This window comes from Dendrobates tinctorius, unplaced genomic scaffold, assembly GCF_039654945.1.
Source record: "Dendrobates tinctorius isolate UK_male_01 unplaced genomic scaffold, ASM3965494v1 ptg000022l, whole genome shotgun sequence".
NCBI classification, from domain to species: domain Eukaryota; kingdom Metazoa; phylum Chordata; class Amphibia; order Anura; family Dendrobatidae; genus Dendrobates; species Dendrobates tinctorius.
This window is the reverse complement of record NW_027361690.1, coordinates 7762252-7788081: the sequence shown is the minus strand read 5'-3', so window position 1 is coordinate 7788081 and position 25830 is coordinate 7762252. Positions and strand designations below refer to the sequence as shown.

Sequence of the window (25830 nt, the reverse complement as noted above, 5' to 3'; positions counted from 1 at the left end):
CAGAGAGGTTAGTAACTATGCAGATTGCAGATCCCTGATCCTACCACACAACTAGCAGCAGCCGTGGAGCGTGCCTACGATTATCCTAGACGCCTCGTCACAGCCGGAGGACTAAATAAGCCTAAAGCAAGAAAAGAGGAAAACTAACTGCCCCAGAGCAGACCCCAAAGGAAAGACAGCCCCCACACATGTATTGACGGTGAAACAAGATGAAAGCACAAACACAGGCAGGAAAATAGGCTGAGCATACGATGGGGCCCAAACTAACTAGAAAGGAAAGGAAAGACACTGTCTGCAACCTGCAAAAAACCCTACAAAAATAATGTCCAACACTTCTGATAGCAAAATTAACCCTGAAGTCACTAGACTTCTCCCACTATATCAGCACTCAGAAATATTCTGAGACAGCGCAAAAAGAGATCAAACTAGTAAGGGACAAAAAGCAAATTGGCAAATAGAGATAAATAAGAGTGGAAATTCAGCACGGCCCCCAGCCAGGGCCAGCTGACCACACAAAAATCTGAATAGACCAACAAAATCAAGTGTGAACATTAGCAGAGAAACTTAGCTTTAGATGACTGGAACAGAGCTGAAAACCAAGCGCTGACAAGCCAGAAGGAATCACCAGCAACAGAATAGGGCGTCGGCTGTCTTAAATCCAATCTGAGACTCCTGAGGTCCAATCGTCATCCTCATTCTCAAGTGGCAGATCTCCACCGATCAAATCAGCCTCACTACCTCCTGTTACCACCAGAGGGAGTCTGGAAGGAGAACTCACAACTGGTGAACCAGAGAATGAACTCACAACAGTACCCCCCCTTGAGGAGGGGTCACCGAACCCTCATCCACGCCACCACACAGATCAGGATGGGCCCAGTGAAAAGCACGAACCAATCTATTGGCATGAATATCAGAGGCAGAGACCCAAGAATTATCCTCCTGACCATAACCCTTCCATTTGACCAAATACTGAAGTCTCCGTCTAACCAAACGAGAATCCAATATTTTCTCTACCTCATATTCCACATTGCCTTCGACCAACACAGGGTCAAGAGGTGCTACCATAGGAACCACTGGCTCAACAAACCTCTTCAACAGAGATTTGTGAAATACGTTATGGATCTTGAACGTAACTGGAAGAGCCAATCAAAACGAAACAGGATTAAGAATTTCCAAAATCTTATAAGGACCAATAAATCTTGGCTTAAATTTAGGAGATGCAACCTTCATAGGAATATTCTTAGATGACAACCAAACCATATCACCCACTTTAAACCGGGGACCAATGGTCCTATGCCGGTTGGAAAATCGCTGGGCCTTTTCCTGAGAGAGTGACAACTTATCCACCACTTGGTCCCATATCTGTTGCATTCTCGTAACCACAGTGTCCACACCTGGACAGGACGAAGATTCCACTTGCCCTGAAGAGAATCGAGGATGAAACCCAAAATTACAGAAAAAGGGTGACATCAAAGTGGCAGAACTAGCTCTATTGTTCATCGCGCATTCGGCCAAGGGCAAAAATGACACCCAATCATCAGCAGATATAAAACATCTCAAATAAGACTCCAAGGTCTGGTTTGTTCTCTCAGTCTGTCCATTGGTCTGGGGATGAAATGCGGAGGAGAAGGATAACTGACTTCCCAGATTGGAACAAAAGGCTTTCCAGAATCTGGAAACAAACTGGACTCCTCTGTCGGACACAATGTTCTCAGGAATCCCATGTAACCGAACCACCTGTTGTAAAAACAAGGGTACCAACTCAGCGGAAGATGGCAACTTTGGGAATGGTACAAGATGGACCATCTTCGAAAATCTATCACAAATCACCCAGATAACAGTCATTCTCTGAGAGACAGGAAGATCAGAAATAAAATCCATTGAGATATGGGTCCATGGCCTCTTGGGCACCGGCAAGGGCATCAGCAACCCACTAGAACGAGAACAGGGTTTAGACCGAGAACAAGTCCCACAGGACTGTACAAAATTCCTGACGTCAAGAAATAAGGCAGGCCACCAAAAAGACCGACTCACCAAATCTCTGGTACCAAAAATACCTGGATGACCAGCCAATGCGGAGCAATGAATTTCAGACATCACTCTCTTTCTCCACTGGTCAGGAACATACAATTTTCCCATAGGGCAACGCTAAGGTTTATCCTCCTGAAATTCCTCCAGGGCGCGTCTCAAATCGGGCGAAATGGCAGAAAGAACTACCCCTTCACCTAGGATGGTAGTAGGCTCGGTCACACAAAGAGAATCAGCAAAGAAACTCCTAGAAAGGGCGTCAGCCTTAACATTCTTAGTGCCCGGAAGAAAAGAGACCACAAAATTAAAACGCGTGAAAAACAAGGCCCATCTAGCCTGTCTAGGATTCAAGCGTTTGGCCGACTCCAGATAAATCAAATTCTTGTGATCGGTGAGGACCACAACTTGATGTCTAGCTCCCTCCAACCAATGTCTCCACTCCTCTAATGCCCATTTCATGGCCAACAATTCCCGATTCCCCATGTCATAGTTGTGTTCACATGGGGAGAACACAAAAGAAGGCACAAGGATTCATCTTAGAAGTCACAGGGTCTTTTTGGGACAAAACAGCTCCTGCACCAATCTCAGAAGCATCTACCTCCACCTGAAATGGAAGTGAGACATCAGGTTGCGTAAAACTGGAGCTGAAGTAAATCTCTGCTTAAGCTCCTGAAATGCTGAGATAGCCTCAGGAGACCAATTCAGCACATCAGCGCCCTTCTTGGTCAGATCAGTCAGTGGTTTGACAATACCAGAAAAATTACCTATAAATTTACGATAGAAATTAGCAAAACCCAAAAACTTCTGGAAGGCCTTCAAAGAAGTAGGCTGAACCCAATCATAAATGGCCTGTACCTTGGCCGGGTCCATTTCAATAGTCGATGGAGACAAGATAAATCCCAAAAATGAAATCCTCTGTACACCAACGAGGCATTTCGATCCCTTAACAAACAGGGAATTCTCCCTTAAAATCCGGAACACAGTCCGGACGTGTTCCACATGAGAATCCCAATCACTAGAAAAGATCAAAATATCATCCAGATAGATAATCAAAAACTTATCCACAAAGTCACGGAAAATATCATTCATAAAGGACTGGAAGACAGAAGGGGCATTAGTGAGCCCAAAAGGCATCACCGGGTACTCAAAATGTCCCTCCGGAGTATTAAACGCCGTTTTCCAATCATCCCCGTGCTTGATGCGAATAAGATTATACGCCCCCCTGAGGTCAAGCTTAGTAAACCAGCAGGCACTCTTAACTCTGGAGAATAAATCAGACATCAGAGGTAACGGGTACTGATATTTAACCGTCATCTTGTTAAGGGAACGATAATCAATACACGGTCTTAATGAACCATCTTTCTTGGCCACAAAAAAAAACCAGCACCTAAAAGGTGACGAGGATGGTCTAATATGACCCTTCTCCAATGACTCCTTAATATAGGATCGGATAGCATCATGTTCGGGTACTGATAAGTTGAAAAGCCAACCCTTGGGAAATTTACACCCAGGCATCAACTCAATTGCACAGTCATAACTAGTGTTGAGCATTCCGATACCGCAAGTATCGGGTATCGGCCGATACTTGCTGTATCGGAATTCCGATACCGACTTCCGATATTTTTGGAAATTCCCACACAGCAATGGCATAAAGTGAGACTAGGGACTTTTTTTTTTTTAAGTGGCGGAGGAATACAGTGCGGAAGGATACCTACCTTCCGTCATTGGATTCCTGCAGCCCGTAGAGAACGGCAGCATCATCTGATGCTGCAGTTCTCTACCCAAGATCGTCGTGGGACACACTCGTGGACTGCTTCGGATCGTGGGTGAGTATTTTTGTGGTTTGTTATGTTAATATTTATTCCGGAAAAGACAATGGCTTCGGGGAACAATGTGACAAGTATTGGTAAGTATGTTACTCTATGTTATATGTACTGTATGTCTATGTATGTATTGTATGAATGTATTGTATGTATGTAGTATATATGTGGTATGTATGTAGCATGTAGTATGTATGTAGTATGTATGTAGCATGCATGTAGCATGCAGTATGTATGTAGCATGCATGTAGTATGTATGTAGCATGCATGTAGTATATATGTAGTATGTATGTAGCATGTAGCATGTATGTAGTATGTATGTGGTATGTATGTAGCATGTAGTATGTATGTAGCATGCATGTAGTATATATGTAGTATGTATGTAGCATGTAGTATGTATGTAGTATGCATGTAGCATGCATGTAGCATGCATGTAGTATGTATGTAGCATGCATGTAGTATGTATGTAGTATGTATGTAGCATGTAGTATGTATGTAGTATGTATGTAGCATGCATGTAGCATGCAGTATGTATGTAGCATGCATGTAGTATATATGTAGTATGTATGTAGCATGCATGTAGTATATATGTAGTATGTATGTAGCATGTAGCATGTATGTAGTATGTATGTGGTATGTATGTAGCATGTAGTATGTATGTAGCATGCATGTAGCATGCATGTAGTATGTATGTAGCATGCATGTAGTATATATGTGGTATGTATGTAGCATGTAGTATGTATGTAGTATGTATGTAGCATGCAGTATGTATGTAGCATGCATGTAGTATATATGTAGTATGTATGTAGCATGCATGTAGTATATATGTAGTATGTATGTAGCATGTATGTAGTATGTATGTGGTATGTATGTAGCATGTAGTATGTATGTAGCATGCATGTAGCATGCATGTAGTATGTATGTAGCATGCATGTAGTATATATGTGGTATGTATGTAGCATGTAGTATGTATGTAGTATGTATGTAGCATGCATGTAGCATGCAGTATGTATGTAGCATGCATGTAGTATATATGTAGTTTGTATGTAGCATGCATGTAGTATATATGTAGTATGTATGTAGCATGTAGCATGTATGTAGTATGTATGTGGTATGTATGTAGCATGTAGTATGTATGTAGCATGCATGTAGTATATATGTAGTATGTATGTAGCATGTAGTATGTATGTAGTATGTATGTAGTATGTATGTAGCATGTAGTATGTATGTAGCATGCATGTAGCATGCATGTAGTATGTATGTAGTATGTATGTAGCATGCATGTAGCATGCATGTAGTATGTATGTAGTATGTATGTAGCATGCAGTATGTATGTAGCATGCATGTAGCATGCATGTAGTATGTATGTAGTATGTATGTAGTATGTATGTAGCATGCAGTATGTATGTAGCATGTATGTAGCATGTATGTAGTATGTATGTAGTATATATGTAGTATGTATGTAGCATGTAGTATGTATGTAGCATGTAGTATGTATGTAGCATGCATGTAGTATGTATGTAGTATGTATGTAGTATTTTTTTTTTTTTTTTTTTTTTTTAACATTTAACACATTAGCCGGATGATGGGACTACTACTGTCCCATCATTGGCTAATGTGTCAATCACTGTCATGGTAGCAGGCATCGCCCGATGGGACTTGTAGTCCCATCGGACGATGCCTGCACAGACCCCCGAAGCCTGCACAGACCACCGGCAGGCCGGCACAGCCCCCCGGCAGGCCGGAACAGCCCCCCGGAGCCTGCACAGACCACCGGCAGGCCGGCACAGCCCCCCGGCAGGCCGGCACAGCCCACTGGAGCCTGCACAGACCACCGGCAGGCCGGCACAGCCCCCCGGCAGGCCGGCACAGACCACCGGAGCCTGCACAGACCCCCTGGCAGGCCGGCACAGCCCCCCGAAAGGCCCGTACAGACCCCAGAGAGGCTGTACAAGGCAAAAACAGGGTTTTTCTTATTCCGATACCGGAAGTCCCATAGACTTGAATGGGACTTCCGGTATCGGAATCGGCGATACCGATACTTTTTTTAAAGATCGGCCGATCCATTCCGATCCGATACTTTGAAGTATCGGACGGTATCGCTCAACTCTAGTCATAACTCCTATGAGGAGGCAAAGAAGCAGACTTGCTCTCACTAAATACATCAGAAAAATCGGCTAGATAATCAGGAATATCATGAGACTGAGGAGAGGTGGAGAAAATAGGAGCGTCCCTATGAACACACTGACAACCCCAACTCACCACAGATCCAGATTTCCAATCCAAAACTGGATTATGAGTTTGCAACCAAGGAAAACCCAGAACAATAGTATCATGCAAATTATGCTGAACCAAAAATTTTCCAATTTTCTTGGTGGTCTGGGGCAACTCGCATTGTCACCTGGGTCCAAAACTGAGGTTTATTTTCCGCCAAAGGAGTAGCATCAATACCCCTCAAAGGAATAGCCATCCGCAGAGGCGTTATGGAAAAACCAAAACGTTTAGCAAAGTCCAAATCCATCAGATTCAACGCTGCTCCTGAATCCACAAAAGCCTTCGTGGAAAATGTGGATAAGGAGCAGATCAGAGTAATTGCCAAAAGAAACTTAGGTTGTACACTGCCCACAGCAAATGTGTGTGCAAAACATTTCTCTCGTTTAGGGCAGACAGAAATAGTATGAGACGTCTCCACAGAAAAAACACAGCTTATTACGCCTTCTAAACTCCCGACATTGTGCCCTAGACAAAACCCCATCACATTGCATAGGTTCAGACGTTTGTTCAAAAGGTGGCAGCGCCTCACATGTAGTTTTACGTTCACGTAAATGCCGATCAACTTGAATGGCTAATGACATTGAATCATCCAGACCAGAGGGAACAGGAAATCCCACCATAACATCTTTTACGGTCTCTGATAAACCCTTCCGAAAGAGAGCTGCCAATGCACTATCATTCCATGTAGTAAGGACCGCCCACTTTCGGAATTTTTGACAGTATAACTCTGCAGAATCCTGACCCTGGTTTAATGCCAACAGGGTTCACTCAGGTTGATCAACAGCATTAGGTTCATCATACAACAACCCCAAGGCTTGAAAAAATGCATCCACATTAGTCAGAATAGGATTTTCAGGTGTCAGAGAAAAAGCCCAATCCTGGCGATCGCCCCGCAGCAAGGAGATGACAATTTTAACCTGCTGCACAGAGCTCCCTGATGAGTTAGGCTACAAGGCCAGAAATAATTTACAATTATTCTTAAAATTCAGAAATTTAGACCGATCCCCAGAAAACACATCAGGAGTAGGGATCTTAGGTTCAGCAGCATGTGACTGAATGAGGTAGGTGGAAATGCCCTGCACTTCAGCAGCAAGCTGCTCCACACGATCAGACAATTGCTTAATCTCCATTAGGAAAAAGAAAAAAAAATCCTCCTACGGCCCCAGAGAAAAAGAGAAAAAAATATTTAAAAAAAAAAATTCTGACACTTTTTTTTCTCTTTTCTTTTTTTAACAACTTTTTCCTGCTTTTGAGTACCCTAGAATCTGCGGTATGGCTGGTGATTCTGTTATGAATTGGTCACCGAGGAGAAAAAAGCAAAACAAGCTAAGTCACAGAAAACCAGAGAGGTTGGTAACTATGCAAATTGCAGATCCCTGATCCTACCACACAACTAGCAGCAGCCGTGGAGCGTACCTACGATGATCCTAGATGCCTCGTCACGGCCGGAGGACTAAATAAGCCTAAAGCAAGAAAAGGGGAAAACTAACTGCCCCAGAGCAGACCCCAAAGGAAAGACAGCCCCACACATGTATTGACGGTGAAACAAGATGAAAGCACAAACACAGGCAGGAAAATAGGCTGAGCAAACGATGGGGCCCAAACTAACTAGAAAGGAAAGGAAAGACACTGTCTGCAACCTGCAAAAAACCCTACAAAAATAATGTCCAACACTTCTGATAGCAAAATTAACCCTGAAGTCACTAGACTTCTCCCACTATCAGCACTCTGAAATATTCTGAGATAGAGCAAAAAGAGACCAAACTAGTAAGGGACAAAAAGCAAATTGGCAAATACAGATAAATAAGAGTGGAAATTCAGCACGGCCCCCAGCCGGGGCCAGATGACCACACAAAAAACTGAATAGACCAACAAAATCAAGTGTGAACATTAGCAGAGAAACTTAGCTTTAGATGACTGGAACAGAGCTGAAAACCAAGAGCTGACAAGCCAGAAGGAATCACCAGCAACAGAATAGGGCGTCGGCTGTCTTAAATCCAATCTGAGACTCCTGAGGTCCAATCGTCATCCTCATTCTCAGGTGGCAGATCTCCACCGATCAAATCAGCCTCACTACCTCCTGTTACCACCAGAGGGAGTCTGGAAGGAGAACTCACAACTGGTGTACCAGAGAATGAACTCACAACAGGGCTAGTGCTGGGATGAGGGGGAGGCGGGGTCAGAGGTGGTTTACAAGTAGTTATCATTATAAGACAGAGTCCATCTTAGTGTGGCAACCATTTTAGGTTCCCCCACATAGCGACAAGAAGCTATGGGGTCTCGTCTGTAGAACCTTAATTATGGAGGTGGAAACAATGCTCCAATGACTGAAGTATGCTGAGTCGCTGGGTGCTAGCTGGATGCAAGCTGCCTTCCAAGGCTTGCTACAGGGAGCGGTGACCGGGTCACCTCAGGCACTGCAGGATGGACGTCGGCCGCAGAGGCATACCTTAGTCTGCAGATCCCCTTCTGGTTCGGCACCGCATCAGGAGCCCCTACTGGGACCCTCCGGCTCGGGGTGTGAGCTGTAAGCCGGCAGCTCACGTTACGAGATCAGGGAGGAATCCGATTAGGCGGTGCGGCCTGCAACGGGGGGAGGAATCGGCCTCCCTCTCTACATCATCACAGAAGGCTTACGGTCTGGGTGCGGCAGACGCCCTGTTGGGTGGCAGATCCGCTCGGCATGGTCAGGAGGATACGGTGAGAGGACGGGGGCCTGGTACACAGGCCCCTCAGCGAGGACACCATCGGCGAGAGGCAGTCGGCCGGCACCGCCCATTCAGCGACAGAAGCTGCGCTTCAACAAGATGGTGGGCAGAGTCAGGCTGGCCTGGGGACAAAGAGCAAGGGGGAGCCTGATGGAACATGCAGGCTTCAGATCGATCACCAGCAACATTTCGGGGACCAGCACGAATCGATTCAACCGGATTCAGGATGTGCAGCTGCTGCGATCACAGCAGCCAGGTGAGACTGATCATTTTTTCCTTACTCTTAACCCTTTGCTAGCCTTTTATGAGTGTATGGGTTAGAAATGTTGTTTTATTAAGGGGGGGCTAGCGGAGGCATGATGTTTATTTTGCATGGGCTACGGAATTTTGTCCGGTTATAGGGATCTGGGATACATACAGGATTTAGTCAGGTTATGGGGATCTGGGACCACTATGGGTTATAGGGATCCGGGACCCCTGAAGGCAGGGTAGCACCTTCCGCAGCAAGGCTGGGTAGTGTTAAGGATATTTTTTTTAAGGCGATATGAGTGGGTGAGATACATACATTCAGTTCGGCATGAAGTGCAGCCCATTAGTGAAGGCAGGAGGGGAGGAGGAAAGAGTGGATTCATTGATATTAGATGATTATGCTAAGGGTGAGGTTTGTGTTTGAGGGGACTTTGGGGGTGCACTTGAAACATGAGGTAGGGGACATGATTTGGAAAGGACAATATGTTGAGATATTTTTATTGCTTCAAGTGGAACGTTTTAATTTAGGCAAGGTGAGGTAAGGATAAAAGGAGGGTTTGTTTAATTTGCATAATCTTCTCTAATGGGTACAGTTATCCACTATACTAGCTATCATTATTTACAAAAGGTCACTGGAGAACTGCTTGGGATTTGTGGTTACATGGATGTGATTGGTGAGGTTTTTAGGCTAAATATGTTGAGTAGTTGTGAAAAGCCATGCGGTCGGGCAGGATAAGGGCCCCAGGTAGGCTGGGGCATAGGAAACAATCGTTTCCTGTGTTCACTGGGACTTTGTAGCGGTCAGGATACTTGGTGGCAATGGAGAAGGGGCCACGTTTATTATTTAAGTAGGTCATGGGGTGGTAAAGTGTTTCATGGGAAGAAAGCATAGGGGGTAATGATGGAATTAAAAAAAAAAAAAAGGGTCGAGGTCATTGTGTCGGGAAGAGAGGCTTCCTAAATAGGTGTCTTAATAAGACGGCACCCCACGGGTAAGAGAGGGTTTTAGGGACGGTTTTCAGGATTCCTCTTGTTGACGCTAAAATTCGGTTGTCTACCGAAGCTTGAAGTGGTCTTTGCTTTCTAAACAATTATATAAAGATGTGGCTTTGGGTAAAAGGGCTGGACTGTTTAAATAGGCTCCCCTTCAATAATTTGAGTGTTTCACCGATTTGTGTGGTGGTAAATGGTGGGGACTAGTACATTCTAAGAAATTCATCACAATTCTTTTACGTAAAGGTAATCAGTAACTGATGGCATCGACCCTCAGTTGGGTTTGGTGTTGTACACTTCTTTTGTTGCTGCTATGGATTGGGTACGGTCGTGTTGAAAGGGAACTGGGCCAAAACGGATAGTATGCATTTGTTGGGTTGTTATTGGGGATTGGGTCTCTTTGTTGATCATTGTCTACTCATGGGGTGTCCCCTTTCATGTTCATATTCTTGTGACGCTTGGCTTGTTTTGGAATGGTCGCTTACAGAGATGTTCGCTTTCAATTCCTGTATTCATTAATTGGATGAATTTTTGGTCACTGGTTTGGCTCAGGATCCTGATTGTTCATTCTACTGCGGACAATGGAGAGCATGGCCTGTAAGTTTCGACCCCTTTAGCGGTCCAAAATACGGTGGGTCCTGTGACAGTATTGAGTTTTCTTGGGTATCAAATTGATACATTTGCGTTGGACGGCAGGTCACCGGTTAAAATGATGGTTGACATGAAGGCTGAAGCAAGTCGGGTTAGTGATTTGTAGATGGTGACGTTGCTAATTTTGCCTGTAAGTTTATGCCGTTGGGCAAAGCGTTTCTGCCATTGACTATCTATGGCGACAGTGTCTATGCATTTGTTTGCCACAAAAGAGAGTTGTATAATAGCAGGTCCATTTGGTTTGCACTGGTGGATTTAGGTCCTTTTGTTGGCTTGATGGGTCAGCATGGTTACGGTTTTTACATTTCAGTTTGTGTGTTTGGTAGAGTCAGGGCAAAAGGTTTGGTTTAGTAATGGTGGTTGGTAGAGTCAGGGCCAAATGTTGGGAGTAATAATGGTCTGGCGTATAATCGGGCTTAGTGTCAGGTATTACCTATCATTGTGGAATTATCATTGTAGGTTAATGGAGTTCTTTTCAGGGTGGAAGATTTGGTTTTGTTTCGATTTCAAAGGTTTGGAAGGATAGGCCCCTAAAATTTCTTATCTCCTCCCGAGATGCCGTTGGCCAGGGTGTTAAAGCATGTGGTTTTGGCTTGGGAGCGAGTTTAACAAGGTGGATGTGTCCGGTGGAGTTCTGGAACTTGCCATCGGCCAGTAATGGAAGTAAGGCTGGTTTCACATTTGCGTTTTTTTTCGCGGTAATTTAGCGCTAAATAGCGCATGCGGTTTTTTTTCCTATACTTTGCATGGGATGCGCTTATGTGCGCATACACATGCGTTTGTACGCGTTTTACCGCGCATGCGTTTTTTTGCGGTATGCGCTCGGGCGCACAAAATGCAACTTGTTGCATTTTTTGTGCGTCCGATTTGCCTCAAAAAAACGCATGCGTGCGCAATGCGTTTTTTTACAGCAAGACACCCATTATAAGTCTATGGTGAGCATATGTGCGCATTGGCATGCTTATGTATGCGTTTTTTTGCACATGCGTTTTTTTTTTTACCATTAGTTTAGACAATGGAATTTAGGGGTTTGGGTAAAGTTAGGGTTAGTTAAGGGGGTTTAGGGTTAGGGTCAGGGTTAGGGTCAGGGTTAAGTATGGTTTGGTTAAGGGTTAGGGTCAGGGTTAGGGTTAGGGTTAGGGTCAGGGTTAGGGTTAAGTATGGTTTGGTTAAGGGTCAGGGTTAGGGTTAGGGTCAGGGTTAGGGTCAGGGTTAGGGTTAAGTATGGTTTGGTTAAGGGTTAGGGTCAGGGTTAGGGTTAGGGTCAGGGTTAGGGTTAGGGTTAAGGTTAAGTATGGTTTGGTTAAGGGTTAGGGTCAGGGTTAGGGTTAAGTATGGTTTGGTTAAGGGTTAGGGTCAGGGTTAGGGTTAGGGTCAGGGTTAGGGTCAGGGTTAGGGTTAAGTATGGTTTGGTTAAGGGTTAGGGTCAGGGTTAAGTATGGTTTGGTTAAGGGTTAGGGTCAGGGTTAGGGTCAGGGTTAGGGTTAAGGTTAGTTAGGGTTTGGGTTAGGGTTAAGTATGGTTTGGTTAAGGGTTAGGGTCAGGGTTAGGGTTAAGTATGGTTTGGTTAAGGGTTAGGGTTAGGGTTAGGGTTAAGGTTAGTTAGGGTTTGGGTTAAGTATGGTTTGGTTAAGGGTTAGGGTCAGGGTTAGGGTTAAGTATGGTTTGGTTAAGGGTTAGGGTCAGGGTTAGGGTTAGTAAAGTCATGGTTTGGGTTAGTGTGAGGGGCCACCTAATGTTGGAAAAAAACGCAAACGTGGTAAAAACGCACTAAAAACGCATACAAACGCATAAAAACGCTGCGTTTTTTTCATGCATGCTCATAAAAATGCTTGAAAAAAACGCAGCAGTTGTATGCTTTTGTATGCGTTTTTCAATGCGTTTTTTTGCGGGAAAAACGCGCTGCAAAAAAAAGCAAGTGTGAAACAGGCCTAAGGGATTTATTTTCTAGGTCTTTAATGTATGTGGACATAATATGTTTAGGCATGTGGTAATTGGGAGGACTGGAGGTCGGCATTGGTCAAAGGGCTGTAGGAGGAGAGCAATTCGGTGTTACTGGTTGGGTATAGTCGGGAGAAGAGTTGGTCTGTTCCTAAATTGAATAAATTAATGTCGGATATAGCTTTTGAATTTTAAGTTCAGGGGTATTTAGGATTTATCAAAAATCCTTCTGGTCTGAGGGTATGGGGCGGGAGTTGACCGGTGTCTTATCATGTATTTGCTGATTTTGGCAATCAGCTAGTGGATGTCTGTTCCTCTTCACAGGAGTTACCTCCTTTTCAGGGCACTTTCCCGGCAACCTTATTTTGTTTTTTTTTCTTTTCAATTGAGGGAGTTAGTCAGTCCTTCTAGATTTTTGGGAAGGAGGGCTGCGGAAATGGGATACGAATGGGTTTGAGAACAGGGGGACGACATTTATCCGTACCTCCAAATGGGATGTCGAAGGCAAAGGTTGCAAAATAATGTTGTTTAATGTGGTTGGTTCTCCTTATATGTCCAGTGGATTTATAGGAAGAGTTCTTTCTGGCAAGTTGGGTGCCCTGTTATTGGTACATAAAAAACGGTTTGTTTCTGCCACATTTTCAAAACAACCGATGTCGTAGGCAAAGGTTGCAAGGTAAGGTTGTTTGAAGTGGTTAGTTCTCCTTATATGTTAAGTGGATTTATATGAAGAGCTCTTTCTGTGGATAATGGGCGCGTTGGGGTGCCCTCTTATTGATACATAAGGACGGATATTTTCTATAATTTGTTTATAAGTCTGTATAATTACTTGTCACAGCAGTATGGCGTGGGGGGGAGGTCCTCGAAGTTGGTGGTGCTGGTAAATAGCGGTTCGGGGGGGATCTTAAGAGGTCTTGGACCCCCCCCCGGGTGGATTCAAATGGACGGGTAATTGAATTATCCCGCAGAAGGGATTAAAGTGGACCTGTGCTAAATGGTAATGGAAACCGGCCAGGTGGGTTGATATGTGTCTCTGAGCTGGTGCTTAGCGGCTAAAGGCAAGACTCAACCTGGGGACCAAGTTAGGAATATCAAATCTGAGTTTTATGGTTTGGGGCTTCGAGGACCACCCCTTCTGGGACGTTGTGATTAAAATGTTATGTTATATGTTTAAGAAAAGGCTGCTGTGACCAATTTATCCAAATACCTCTGGAGTGTTTATTTTTATGGTATATGAATCAATGGGGTTGCGAAGCCAATAAGAGTTGTAAATAACAAGGTACGGAAGCTCACATGAATCACGAATACCATTTGTCATGAACCATCACCACACCTCCATCCATTTCCGTTCAACGCTGATGGAAATTTGAAATTTCAAATTGCTAAGATCATTGATCCTCACTTGGTTTGCTGGTCTCTTCCATATCTGGTACACTGGAAGGGTTACAGTCCTGAAGACAGATTGTGAGTACCAGCATCTGATGTTTATACGATCAGGTTGATCAGTTCCTTTTACACCCCGATAGACCCAGCCATGAGCTTCCGGAATTCCTTCGCAAAAGTAGGGATAGACAGACAGGTATCAGAAGACCTTAGCGTCTGATTTCCCACACTCCTGCACTGATTAGAAGCACCTCAATATCATATTAAATGGTTTAGGTTTCTGCTAGCAGAGTAGAGGTTAAACTGTTCAGTTGAGAGCTCCTGGAAGGTTTCCAGCGGCTCAGTACAGATCACTCCCTTCTCCTATATATACTCACATCTAACTATCAGGGATGTCAGAGTTCGTTTCTTGCTGCATCGCTCTGAAGCTGTAGAAGTTGGTTGTTTGAGGAGGCGATAGGAGTGTATAGCTAAAGACTGCTGATGGTTATTCGGTTGCTAGCAATGCTTCATCTTCTCCTATTTGTTTGTTTCATTCATTTACTCCCCGGGGTTCCACTCTGTTTGAGAGTGCATATTTGTGCAATTGTTTTTTTTTTTCTTTTATCCCAGTATGTATTCCCCTGTTAGTCCGGTTTTTGTATTTTCATACACTACTACTCCCCACTTCCCTTGGTTGTAGAAGGAACAGATTAAGGGCAGATTCAGGAACTCAGCAAGGTATGTGTTGTCCTCACCATTAGAAGTAATCAGCAGTTATAGCTAGGGCCCCCCCTAGTACTAGGAACAGGAAGAGAACCCCCTGTCCCAGGATATGTGAAAACAGAGTCATGACATTGGGTCAGTATTACAGTTACGTTTTTTTCCTATATGACAATCATACTTCGTTATCTTTGCTTTGCTTGTAAACATGTCATTTAGGAAACAAGTTAACCAGATCTTTTAATAAATTAATCAACTGATGTAGAGTTGCCTGAAACTTGCTGTGAACAGAGTTAACTCATCTGCAAAGCAGACTTAATCATGGTGTGAAGAGCGGCTACGACATCATTTAGTAAATATACATAATATGAAGGATAGCAGAAAATAAAAAAAGCCAGCTACGAGCTGAGAACTTTCTAAACTGAATCATGAAATGATAAACATACAAACCTTACTAGTTTTTAGCAGATCTATTAATACTTCATAAACCGTGTCACGATTCTTCTCCAAAAATCCATCACACTTATATTCTACCTGTGAATTTTACAAGAAACCTACTTAGTTTTTAGAGTGTTATGCTATCATTATTCCTATACAAGTTTCAGCTTCAAACAAAGCAGTTTCTTCCATAAATCCCATAGTGGCTGGATTGACATGTGCAGTTTTTTATGTAATTCGCTTTGTAGTTTGTGACGTAGTTTTTTAAACAGATGATCCAAAAGAGAAAAGTCTTTAATTTTCTGTACTTCGGGATCCACTCCTGCATTTGGGTTGGTTATGGTGCATCAAAAACTGAATTTGTAAATCCAGCCTTCATCATATACTGTTGAAAGTTACTATTACAGATTAGATTAAAAGTGGGAAAACCAATGAGAGCACTGTTACACTCCATACTAATCTAATACATATAAAACAAAATGATTACATGCACTATAATATTAACCCCTTTCCTACAATGGACGTAATATTCCGTCCATGTGACCTGGGACCTAATTCCCATGGACAGAATATTACATCATAGCGATCAGCGGCGCCCATGTGGTGAGCGCCGCCGATCGCGGCCGGGTGTTAGCTGACACGTTAACCCCTGGCACACCGCGATCAAACACGATCGCGGTGTACCGGGGGTTAAAGGGAAGCATCGGCAATGTGCAGCGCTACTGCGGGGGGCTCCTTCCCTGCAGGTCCCCGGATCCAATATAGCGACGGGGGCCTGCAGGGAGCTGGCTTTCTCATGCCTGCAAAGCACAGGCAATGAGGAAGCCTGCAGCACTGCCTGTGACAGATCGCTGATCTGTAACAGTGATCTGTGATGTGACAGATCAGCGATCTGTCACAGGACAGTGATGTAAAAATAATTTAACCCCTTCACTACCAAGGGTGGTTTGCACGTTAACTACCGGGCCAATTTTTACAATTCTGACCACTGTACCTTTATGAGGTCATAACTCTGGAACGCTTCTATGGATCCCGGTGATTCTGACATTGTTTTCTCGTGACATATTGTACTTCATGTTAGTGGTAAAATTGCATTCAAATAACTTGCGTTTATTTGTGAAAAAAACGGAAATTTGGCGAAAATTTTGAAAATTTCGCAATTTTCCAACTTTGAATTTTTATGCCCTTAAATCACAGCGATACGGCACACAAAAAACTTAATACATAACATTTCCCACATGTTTACTTTACATCAGCACAGTTTTGGAACCAAAATTTTTTTTTGTTAGGAAGTTATAAGGGTTAAAAATTGACCAGCGATTTCTCATTTTTGCAACACCATTTTATTTTTAGGGACCACTTCACATTTGAAGCCACTTTGAGGGGTCTATATGATAGAAAATACCCAAAAGTGACACCATTCTAAAAACTGCACCCCTTAAGGTGCTTAAAACCACATTCAAGAAGTTTATTAACCCTTTAGGTGCGTCACAGGAATTTTTTGAATATTAAAAAAAAAATGAACATTTAACTTTTTTTCACAAAAAAAATACTTCAGGTTCAATTTTCTTTATTTTACCAAGGGTAACAGGAGAAATTGGACTGCAAGACTTATTGTGCAATTTGTCCTGAGTATGCTGATACCTGATATGTGGGGGGAACCACTGTTTCGGCGCATGGCAGAGCTCAGAATGGAAGGAGCGCCGTTTGACTTTTTCAATGCAAAATTGGCTGGAATTCAGATCGGACGCCATGTCACGTTTGGCGAGCCCCTGATGTACCTAAACAGTGGAAACCCCCCCAAGTGACCCCATTTTGGAAACTAGACCCCCCAAGGAACTTATCTAGATATGTGGTGAGAACTTTGAACCCACAAGGGCTTCACAGAAGTTTATAACGTACAGCGGTACAATTAAAAAATCATATTTTTTCCACAAAAATGATCTTTTCACCCCCAATTTTTATTTTTCCAAGGGTAACAGGACCCTAAAAGTTATTGTGCAATTTGTCCTGAGTACGCTGATACCCCATATGTGGGTGTAAATGACTATTTGGGCGCATAGCAGAGCTCGGAAGGGAAGCAGCGCCATTTGACGTTTTTGGCTAGAATTGAGATCGGACACCATGTCGCGATTGGAAAACCCCTGATGTACCAAAACAGTGGAAACCCCCCACAAATGACACCATTTTGGAATCTAGACCCCCCAAGGAACTTATCTAGATGTGTGGTGAGAACTTTGAACCCCCAAGGGCTTCACAGAAGTTTATAACGTACAGCAGTACAATTAAAAAATCATATTTTTTCCACAAAAATGATCTTTTCACCCTCAATTCTTATTTTTCCAAAAGTAACAGGACCCTAAAAGATATTGTGCAATTTATCCTGAGTACGCTGATACCCCACATGTGGGGGTAAACCACTATTTGGGCGTATGGCAGAGCTCGGAAGGGAAGCAGCGCCATTTGACGTTTTTGGCTGGAATTGAGATCGGACACCATGTCGCGTTAGGAAAGCCCCTGATGTACCAAAACAGTAGAAACCCCCCACAAATGACACCATTTTGGAAACTAGACCCCCCAAGGAACTTATCTAGATGTGTGGTGAGCACTTTGAACCCCCCAGTGCTTCACTGAAGTTTATAACGTCCGGGCGTGAAAATAAAAAAATCGTATTTTTTCCACAAACATGATCTTTTAGTCCCCATTTTTTTATTTTCCCAAGGGTAACAGGAGAAATTGGACCCCAAAAGTTGTTGTCCAATTTGTCCTGAGTACGCTGATACCTCATATGTGGGAGAAAACTACTGTATGGGCACACGTCGGGGCTCGGAAGGGAAGTGGTGACGTTTTGGAATGCAGACTTTGATGGAATGGTCTGCGGGTGTCATATGCGTTTGGAGAGCCCCTAATGTACCTAAACTATTGAAACTCCCCACAAGTGACCCCATTTTGGAAACTAGACCCCCCACCGAGCTTATCTAGATGTGTGGAGAGCACTTTGAACCCCCAAGTGCTTCACAGAAGTTTATAACGCCTGGGCGTGAAAATAAAAAAAACATTTTTTTCCGCAAAATTATATTTTTGCCCCCAATTTTTTATTTTCCTAAGGGTAACAGGAGAAATTGGACCCCAAAAGTTGTTTTGTAATTTGTCCTGAGTAGGCTGATACCCTACATGTGGGGGTAAAACACTGTTTGGGCACATGGCAGAGCTTGGAAGGGAAGGAGCACCATTTGACTTTTTCAACGCAGAATTGGCTGGAATTGAGATCAGACGCCATGTTGCCTTTGGAGAGCACCTGATGTGCCCAAACAGTGGAAACCCCCAATTATAACTCCAACCCGAACCTCAACACACCCCTAACCCTAATCTGAGCCCTAGCCCTAACCCTAGCCCTAACCCTAACCCTAGCCCTAGCCCTAACCCTAACCCTAGCCCTAACCCTACCGGGAAAATGGAAATAAATACATTTTCTTTTAGTTTTATTATTTTTCCCTAACTAAGGGGGTGATAACGGGGGGTTTGATTTACTGTTTATGGCGGTTTTTATGTTTGGCGGCTGTCGCACGCTAAAAGACGCTTTTTATTGTAAAAATAGTTTTTGCATCACCACATATTGTGAGCTATTATTTTTCCGTATTTTGACCCACCGAGTCATGTGAGGTCTTATTTTTTGCGGGACGAGTTGACGTTTTTATTGGTACCATTTTCGGGCACGTGACATTTTTTGATCGCTTTTTATTCCGATTTTTGGGACGCAGAATGAACAAAAACCAGCGTTTCATGAATTTCTTTTGGGGGGGTGCGTTTACACCGTTCCGCGTGCGATAAAATTGATAAAGCGGTTTTATTCTTCGGGTCAGTACGGTTACAGCGATACCTCATTTAGGTCGTTTTTTTATGTTTTGTCGGTTTTTTGCAATGAAAACTATTTTATATAAAAAATAATTATTTTTGTATCACTTTATTCTGCGAGCTATAACTTTTTTATTTTTTTGCGGATGATGCTGTATGGTGGATCGTTTTTTGCGGGACAAGATGACGTTTTCAGCGGTACCATGCATATTTATATGCGTCTTTTTGATCGCGCGTTATTGCACTTTTTGTTCGGTGGTATGATAATAAATCATTATTTTTTGCTTCGTTTTTTATTTTTATTTTTTAAGGGGTTCGCTAAAGGGGTTAACTAATGGGACAGTTTTATAGGGCAGGTCATTACGGACGCGGCGATACCAAATATGTGTACTTTTATTGTTTTTGTTTTTTTTTATTTTGAAAAAATGGATTTATTGGGGAATATTTTTTTTTTTTTTACTGATTTATTTAGCGATTTTTTTAAAATTATTTTTAACACTTTTTTTTTTTTTTTTTTAACTTTATTACCTTGTCCCAGGTGGGACATCACTGTCCTGTGACAGATCGCTGATCTGTCACATCACAGATCACTGTGACAGATCAGCGATCTGTCACAGGCACTGCTGCAGACTTCCTCATGCCTGCGCTTTGCAGGCAGTGAGGAAGTCAGCTCCCTGCAGGCCCCCGTCGCCATCTTGGATCCGGGGGCCTGTAGGGAAAGAGCCCCCCGCAGCAGCGCTGCACATTGCGCTGCCGTGGGGGGCTCAGGGAAGCACGGAGGGAGCCCCCTCCCTGCCGATGCTTCCCTTTAACCCCCGGTACACCGCGATCGCGTTTGATCGCGGTGTGCAAGGGGTTAACGTGTCGGGGGCGGTCCGTGACCGCCCCTGACACATTGTGCCGGGTGTCAGCTATGATAATTAGCTGACACTCGGCCGCGATCAGCGGCGCTCACCACGTGGGCGCCGCTGATCGCGATGACGTAATATTCCGTCCATGGTAATTAGGTCCATGGACACATGGACGGAATATTACGTCAATTGTAGGTAAGGGGTTAAAAAAAAAAATCGCTAAATAAATTTAAAAAAAAAAATAAATATTTCCTACTAAATTCATTTTTTGGAAATAAAAAAAAAAAAATAAATAAAAGTACACATACTTGGTATCACCGCGTCCGTAACGACCCGCCCTATAAAACTGTCCCATTAGTTAACCTCTTTAGCGAACCCCTTAAAAAATAAAAAACGAAGCAAAAAATAATGATTTATTATCATACCGCCGAACAAAAAGTACAATAACGTGCGATCAAAAAGACACATATAAATATCCAAAATACCGCTGAAAACGTCATCTTGTCCTACAAAAAACGAGCCACCACACAGTGTCATCAGCAAAAAATGAAAAACGTTATAGCTCACAGAATAAAGCGACGCAAAAATAATTATTTTTTATATAAAATTGTTTTCATTGCATAAAAGCACTAAAACATAAAAAAAGACATAAATGAGGTATCGCTGTAACCATACTGACCCGAAGAATAAAACCGCTTTATAAATTTTACCGCACACGCAACGGTGTAAACGCACCCCCCAAAAGAAATTCATGAAATGCTGGTTTTTGTTCATTCTGCGTCCCAAAAATCGGAATAAAAAGTGATCAAAAGATGTCACGTGCCCAAAAATGATACCAATAAAAACGTTAACTCGTCCTGCAAAAAATAAGACCTCACATGACTCAGTGGGTCAAAATATGGAAAAATTATAGCTCTCAATATGTGGTGATGCAAAAACTATTTTTACAATAAAAAGCGTCTTTTAGCGTGTGACAGCTGCCAAATATAAAAATAGCCATAAATAGTAAATCAAACCCCCCATTATCACCCCCTTAGTTAGGGAACAATAATAAAATTAACAAAAAGTATTTATTTCAATTTTCCCATTAGGGTTAGGGCTAGGGTTAGGGCTGAGATTAGGGTTAGGGGTGTGTTGGGGTTAGGGTTGGAGTTAGAATTGGGGGAGTTTCCACTGTTTGGGCACATCAGGTGCTCTCCAAACACAACATGGCATCTGATCTCAATTCCAGCCAATTCTGCGTTGAAAAAGTCAAATGGTGCTCCTTCCCTTCCAAGCTCTGCCATGCTCCCAAACAGTGTTTTACCCCCACATATGGGGTATCAGCCTACTCAGGACAAATTGCAAAACAACTTTTGGGGTCCAATTTCTCCTGTTACCCTTAGGAAAATAAAAAATTGGGGACTAAATGATCATGTTTGTGGAAAAAAATACGATTTTTTTTATTTTCACGCCCGGGCATTATAAACTTCTGTGAAGCCCTTGGGGGTTCAAAGTGCTCACCACACATCTAGATAAGTTCCTTAGGGGGTCTAGTTTCCAAAATGGTGTCATTTGTGGAAGGTTTCCACTGTTTGGGTACATCAGGGGCTCTCCAAAGGCAACATGACATCCGCAGACCATTCCATCAAAGTCTGCATTCCAAAACGTCACTACTTCCCTTCCGAGCCCTGACGTGAGCCCATACAGTAGTTTTCTCCCACATATGAGGTATCAGCGTACTCAGGACAAATTGGACAACAACTTTTGGGGTCCAATTTCTCCTGGTATCCTTGGGAAAATAAAAAAATTGAGGACTAAATGATCATGTTTGTGGAAAAAATACGATTTTTTTATTTTCACGCCCGGGCATTATAAACTTCTGTGAAGCACTAGGGGGTTCAAAGTGCTCACCACACATCTAGATAAGTTCCTTGGGGGGTCTAGTTTCCAAAATGGTGTCATTTGTGGGGGGTTTCTGCTGTTTTAGTACATCAGGGGCTTTCCAAACGCAACATGGTGTCCGATCTCAATTCCAGCCAAAAACGTCAAATGGCGCTGCTTCCCTTCCAAGCTCTGCCGTGCGCCCAAATAGTCGTTTACACCAACATATTGGGTATCGGTGTACTCAGGATAAATTGCACAATAACTTTTAGGGTCCTGTTACCCTTGGAAAAATAAGAATTGAGGGTGAAAAGATCATTTTTGTGGAAAAAATATGATTTTTTAATTGTACGGCTGTACATTATAAACTTCTGTGAAGCCCTTGGGGGTTCAAAGTTCTCACCACACATCTAGATAAGTTCCTCGGGGGGTCTAGTTTCCAAAATGGTGTCATTTGTGGGGGGTTTCCACTGTTTTGGTACATCAGGGACTTTCCAAATGCGACATGGTGTCCGATCTCAATTCCAGCCAAAAAAGTCAAATGGCGCTGCTTCCCTTCCAAGCTCTGCCATGCACCCAAATAGTCGTTTATACCCACATATCAGGTATCAGCGTACTCAAGACAAATTGCACAATAACTTTTGCAGTCCAATTTCTCCTGTTACCCTTGGTAAAATAAAAAAAAATTGAACCTGAAGTATTTTTTTATTTTTTTTTAAATATTCAAAAAATTCCTGTGAAGCACCTGAAGGGTTAATAAACTTCTTGAATGTGGTTTTGAGCACCTTAAGGGGTGCAGTTTTTAGAATGGTGTCACTTTTGGGAATTTTCTATCATATAGACCCCTCAAAGTGGCTTCAAATGTGATGTGGTCCGTAAAAATAAAATGGTGTTGCAAAAATGAGAAATCGCTGGTCAACTTTTAACCCTTATAACTTCCTAACAAAAAAACATTTTGGTTCCAAAATTGTGCTGATGTAAAGTAAACATGTGGGAAATGTTACTTAAGTTTTTTGTGTGCCGTATGTCTGTGATTTAAGGGCATAAAAATTCAAATTTGGAAAATCGCGAAATTTTCAAAATTTTCGCCAAATTTCCTTTTTTTTTTCACAAATAAACACAAGTTATATGAATGAAATTTTACCTCTAACATGAAGTACAATATGTCACAAGAAAACAATGTCAGAATGACCGAGATCCATGGAAGCGTTTCAGAGTTATTACCTCATAAAGGGACAGTGGTCAGAATTGTAAAAATTGGCCCGGGAGTTAACATGCAAACCACCCTTGGTAGTGAAGGGGTTAAAGAACCAGTGGAAACAAGCTTATGCTAGTTGGAAATCTTGATATTTTTTCATTTATGATAAAGTAAATGTAGCCCACCAGTGTAATATCTGCCATAATGTGATAAGCCGAATCTCACATGCTAGTTTAATGCTGGGAGTGAGTCCTCTGTTTTGTTTTACACTGCATTCACACGAAGAGCTTTTAGTGAGTTTCTGACATTGCACCATTTCTGCACCAATTATTTAAATTACCGTAGGTTACCGTACTTGTGTTTTTTTTCACTGCGCTTTTGTCTCAATTTTGACTTTGCGTTTCTTTTGTTTATTTTTGGAGTGTCATGCTTTAACCCCTTCACCCCAAGGGTGGTTTGCACGTTAATTCCCGGGCCAATTTTTACAATTCTGACCACTGTCCCTTGATGAGGTAATAACTCTGGAACACTTCAACGGATCTAGGCGATTCTGACAATGTTTTCTCGTGACATATTGTACTTCACTTTAGTGATAAAATTTCTTCGCTATAACTTGCGTTTATTTATGAAAAAAACGGAAATATGGCAAAAATTTAGAAAATTTTGTGATTTTCAAACTTTGAATTTTTATGCCCTTAAACCAGAGAGCTACGTGACACAAAATAGTTAATAAATAACATTTCCCACATGGCTACTTTACATCAGCACAATTTTGGAAACAAAATTTTTTTTTGTTAAGAAGTTATAAGGGTTAAAAGTTGACCAGCGAATTCTCATTTTTACAACAAAATTTACAAAACCGTTTTTTTAGGGACCACCTCACATTTGAAGTCATTTTGAGGGGTCTATATGGCAGAAAATACCCAAAAGTGACACCATTCTAAAAACTGCACCCCTCAAGCTACTTATAACTACATTCAAGAAGATTATTAACCATTCAGGCGCTTCACAGGAGCAGAAGCAACATGGAAGGAAAAAATTAACATTTAACTTTTTAGTCACAAAAATGATCTGTTAGCAACAATTTTTTAATTTTCCCTAGGGCTTCACAGGAGTTTATAACGCCTGGGCGTGAAAATAAAAAGATCACATTTTTTCCACAAATATGATCGTTTAGTCCCCAATTTTTTATTCTCCCAAAGGTAGCAGGAGAAATTTGACCCCAAAAGTTGTTGTCCAATTTGTCCTGAGTACGCTGATACCCTATATGTGGGGGCCCCACTGTTTGGGCGCACGGCAGGGCTCGGAAGGGAAGCAGCGCCGTTTGACTTTTTCAACCTAAAATTGAATGGAATTGAGATTGGACGCCATGTTGCGTTTGACGAGCCCCCAATGTGCCCAAACAGTGGAAACCCCCCACAAGTGACCCCATTTTGGAAACTAGACCCACTAAGGAACTTATCTAGATGTGTGGTGAGCACCTTAAACCCCCTAGGGCTTCACAGGAGTTTATAACGCCCGGGCGTGAAAATAAAAAAAAATCACATTTTTTCCACAAATATGATCGTTTAGTCCCCAATTTTTTATTCTCCCAAAGGTAGCAGGGGAAATTGGACTCCAAAAGTTGCTGTCCAATTTGTCCTGCGTACGCTGGTACCCCATATGTGGGAGAAAACTATTGTTTGGGCACACATCGGGGGGGCTCAGAAGGGAAGAAGTGACGCTTTGGAATTCAGACTTTGATGGAATGGTCTGCGGGCGTCATGTTCCATTTGCAGAGCCCCTGATGTGGTTAAACAGTAGAAACCCCCCCACAAGTGACCCCATTTTGAAAACTAGACCCCCTAAGGAACTTATCTAGATATGTGGTGAGAACTTTGAACCCCAAAGTGTTTCACTAAAGTTTATACTGCCCAGGAGTGAAAATAAAAAATCCAATTTTGTGCCCACAAAAATGATAGTTTAGTCCCCAATGTTTAATTTTCCCAAGGGTAACAGGAGAAATTGGACTCCAAAAGCTGTTGTCCAATTTGTCCTGAGTACGCTGGTTCCCATATGTGGGAAAAAACTGTTTAGGCACACGTCGGGGATTGGAAGGGAGTGATGTTTTGGAATGCAGACTTAGATGGAATGGTCTGCGGGCGTCATTTTCCATTTGCAGAGACCCTGATGTGCCTAAACAGTAAAAAAAAAAAAAAAACACAAGTGACATTGTTTTGGAAACTAGACCCCCAAGGAATTTATCTAGATATGCCCCAACTAATCTAATGTTTCCGGTAAAGTAATTTAGTAGTGCATTGAGGTGTGGTACAATTTGAAGCAATCCTTCATACACAGGCCAGGTTTTTCGGGGCAGGTGTCGCATTGATAAATGGTGTCCTTGCGTATTCCATTTTTGGAATACACTCGGCACCTTTTTTGCGATTTACCTTTTTTCAAGTTTGCGGGACCTCCCCCGGGAAATGCTGACCTGGTACAATATGAGCACCTTCAGCTCCGGAAGTTCTGGGGCCCGCTCCTTCCAGAGTGCCAAACATCAGGGCCTTAACCACTACCTCCTGAAACTCAAGGTACGACGTATCGGTGTGGTGTGCACATTGTGACAGCAGGAAATCAACGCCCCCCTTGTTTTTATTGTACCCCAGCACACATTCAGGTTTGCTGACCTGTGCACAGGTATCCCGTACACTGCTGAGGGCGCTGCCATCACCGTGTATGGTGGTCAAGAGAAGGACATCCCTCTTGTCCTTGTGCTTGACCACCAGGATGTGGTCGCTACATTGGGCCCTGCTCTCACCTTTTCGGAGCATTTGCCCAAGTAGCGTCTTCGGGAGGCCCCTCTGACTTTTGCGGACAGTACTGCAAGCTGCGGTACC

The 25830-nt window shown here is 42.8% G+C and overlaps 1 protein-coding gene across 1 annotated transcript in view; it reads right to left on the bottom strand.

Annotated features, from left to right (window-relative positions):
• MYO5C (myosin VC) overlaps window positions 1-25830 on the bottom strand; it is a 483348-nt gene that overhangs the window by 255045 nt on the left and 202473 nt on the right. The window contains exon 14 of the mRNA XM_073568417.1: window positions 15200-15283. Coding sequence (XP_073424518.1) covers window positions 15200-15283 — 84 coding nt within the window. The remainder of the gene's footprint in view (window positions 1-15199; window positions 15284-25830) is intronic.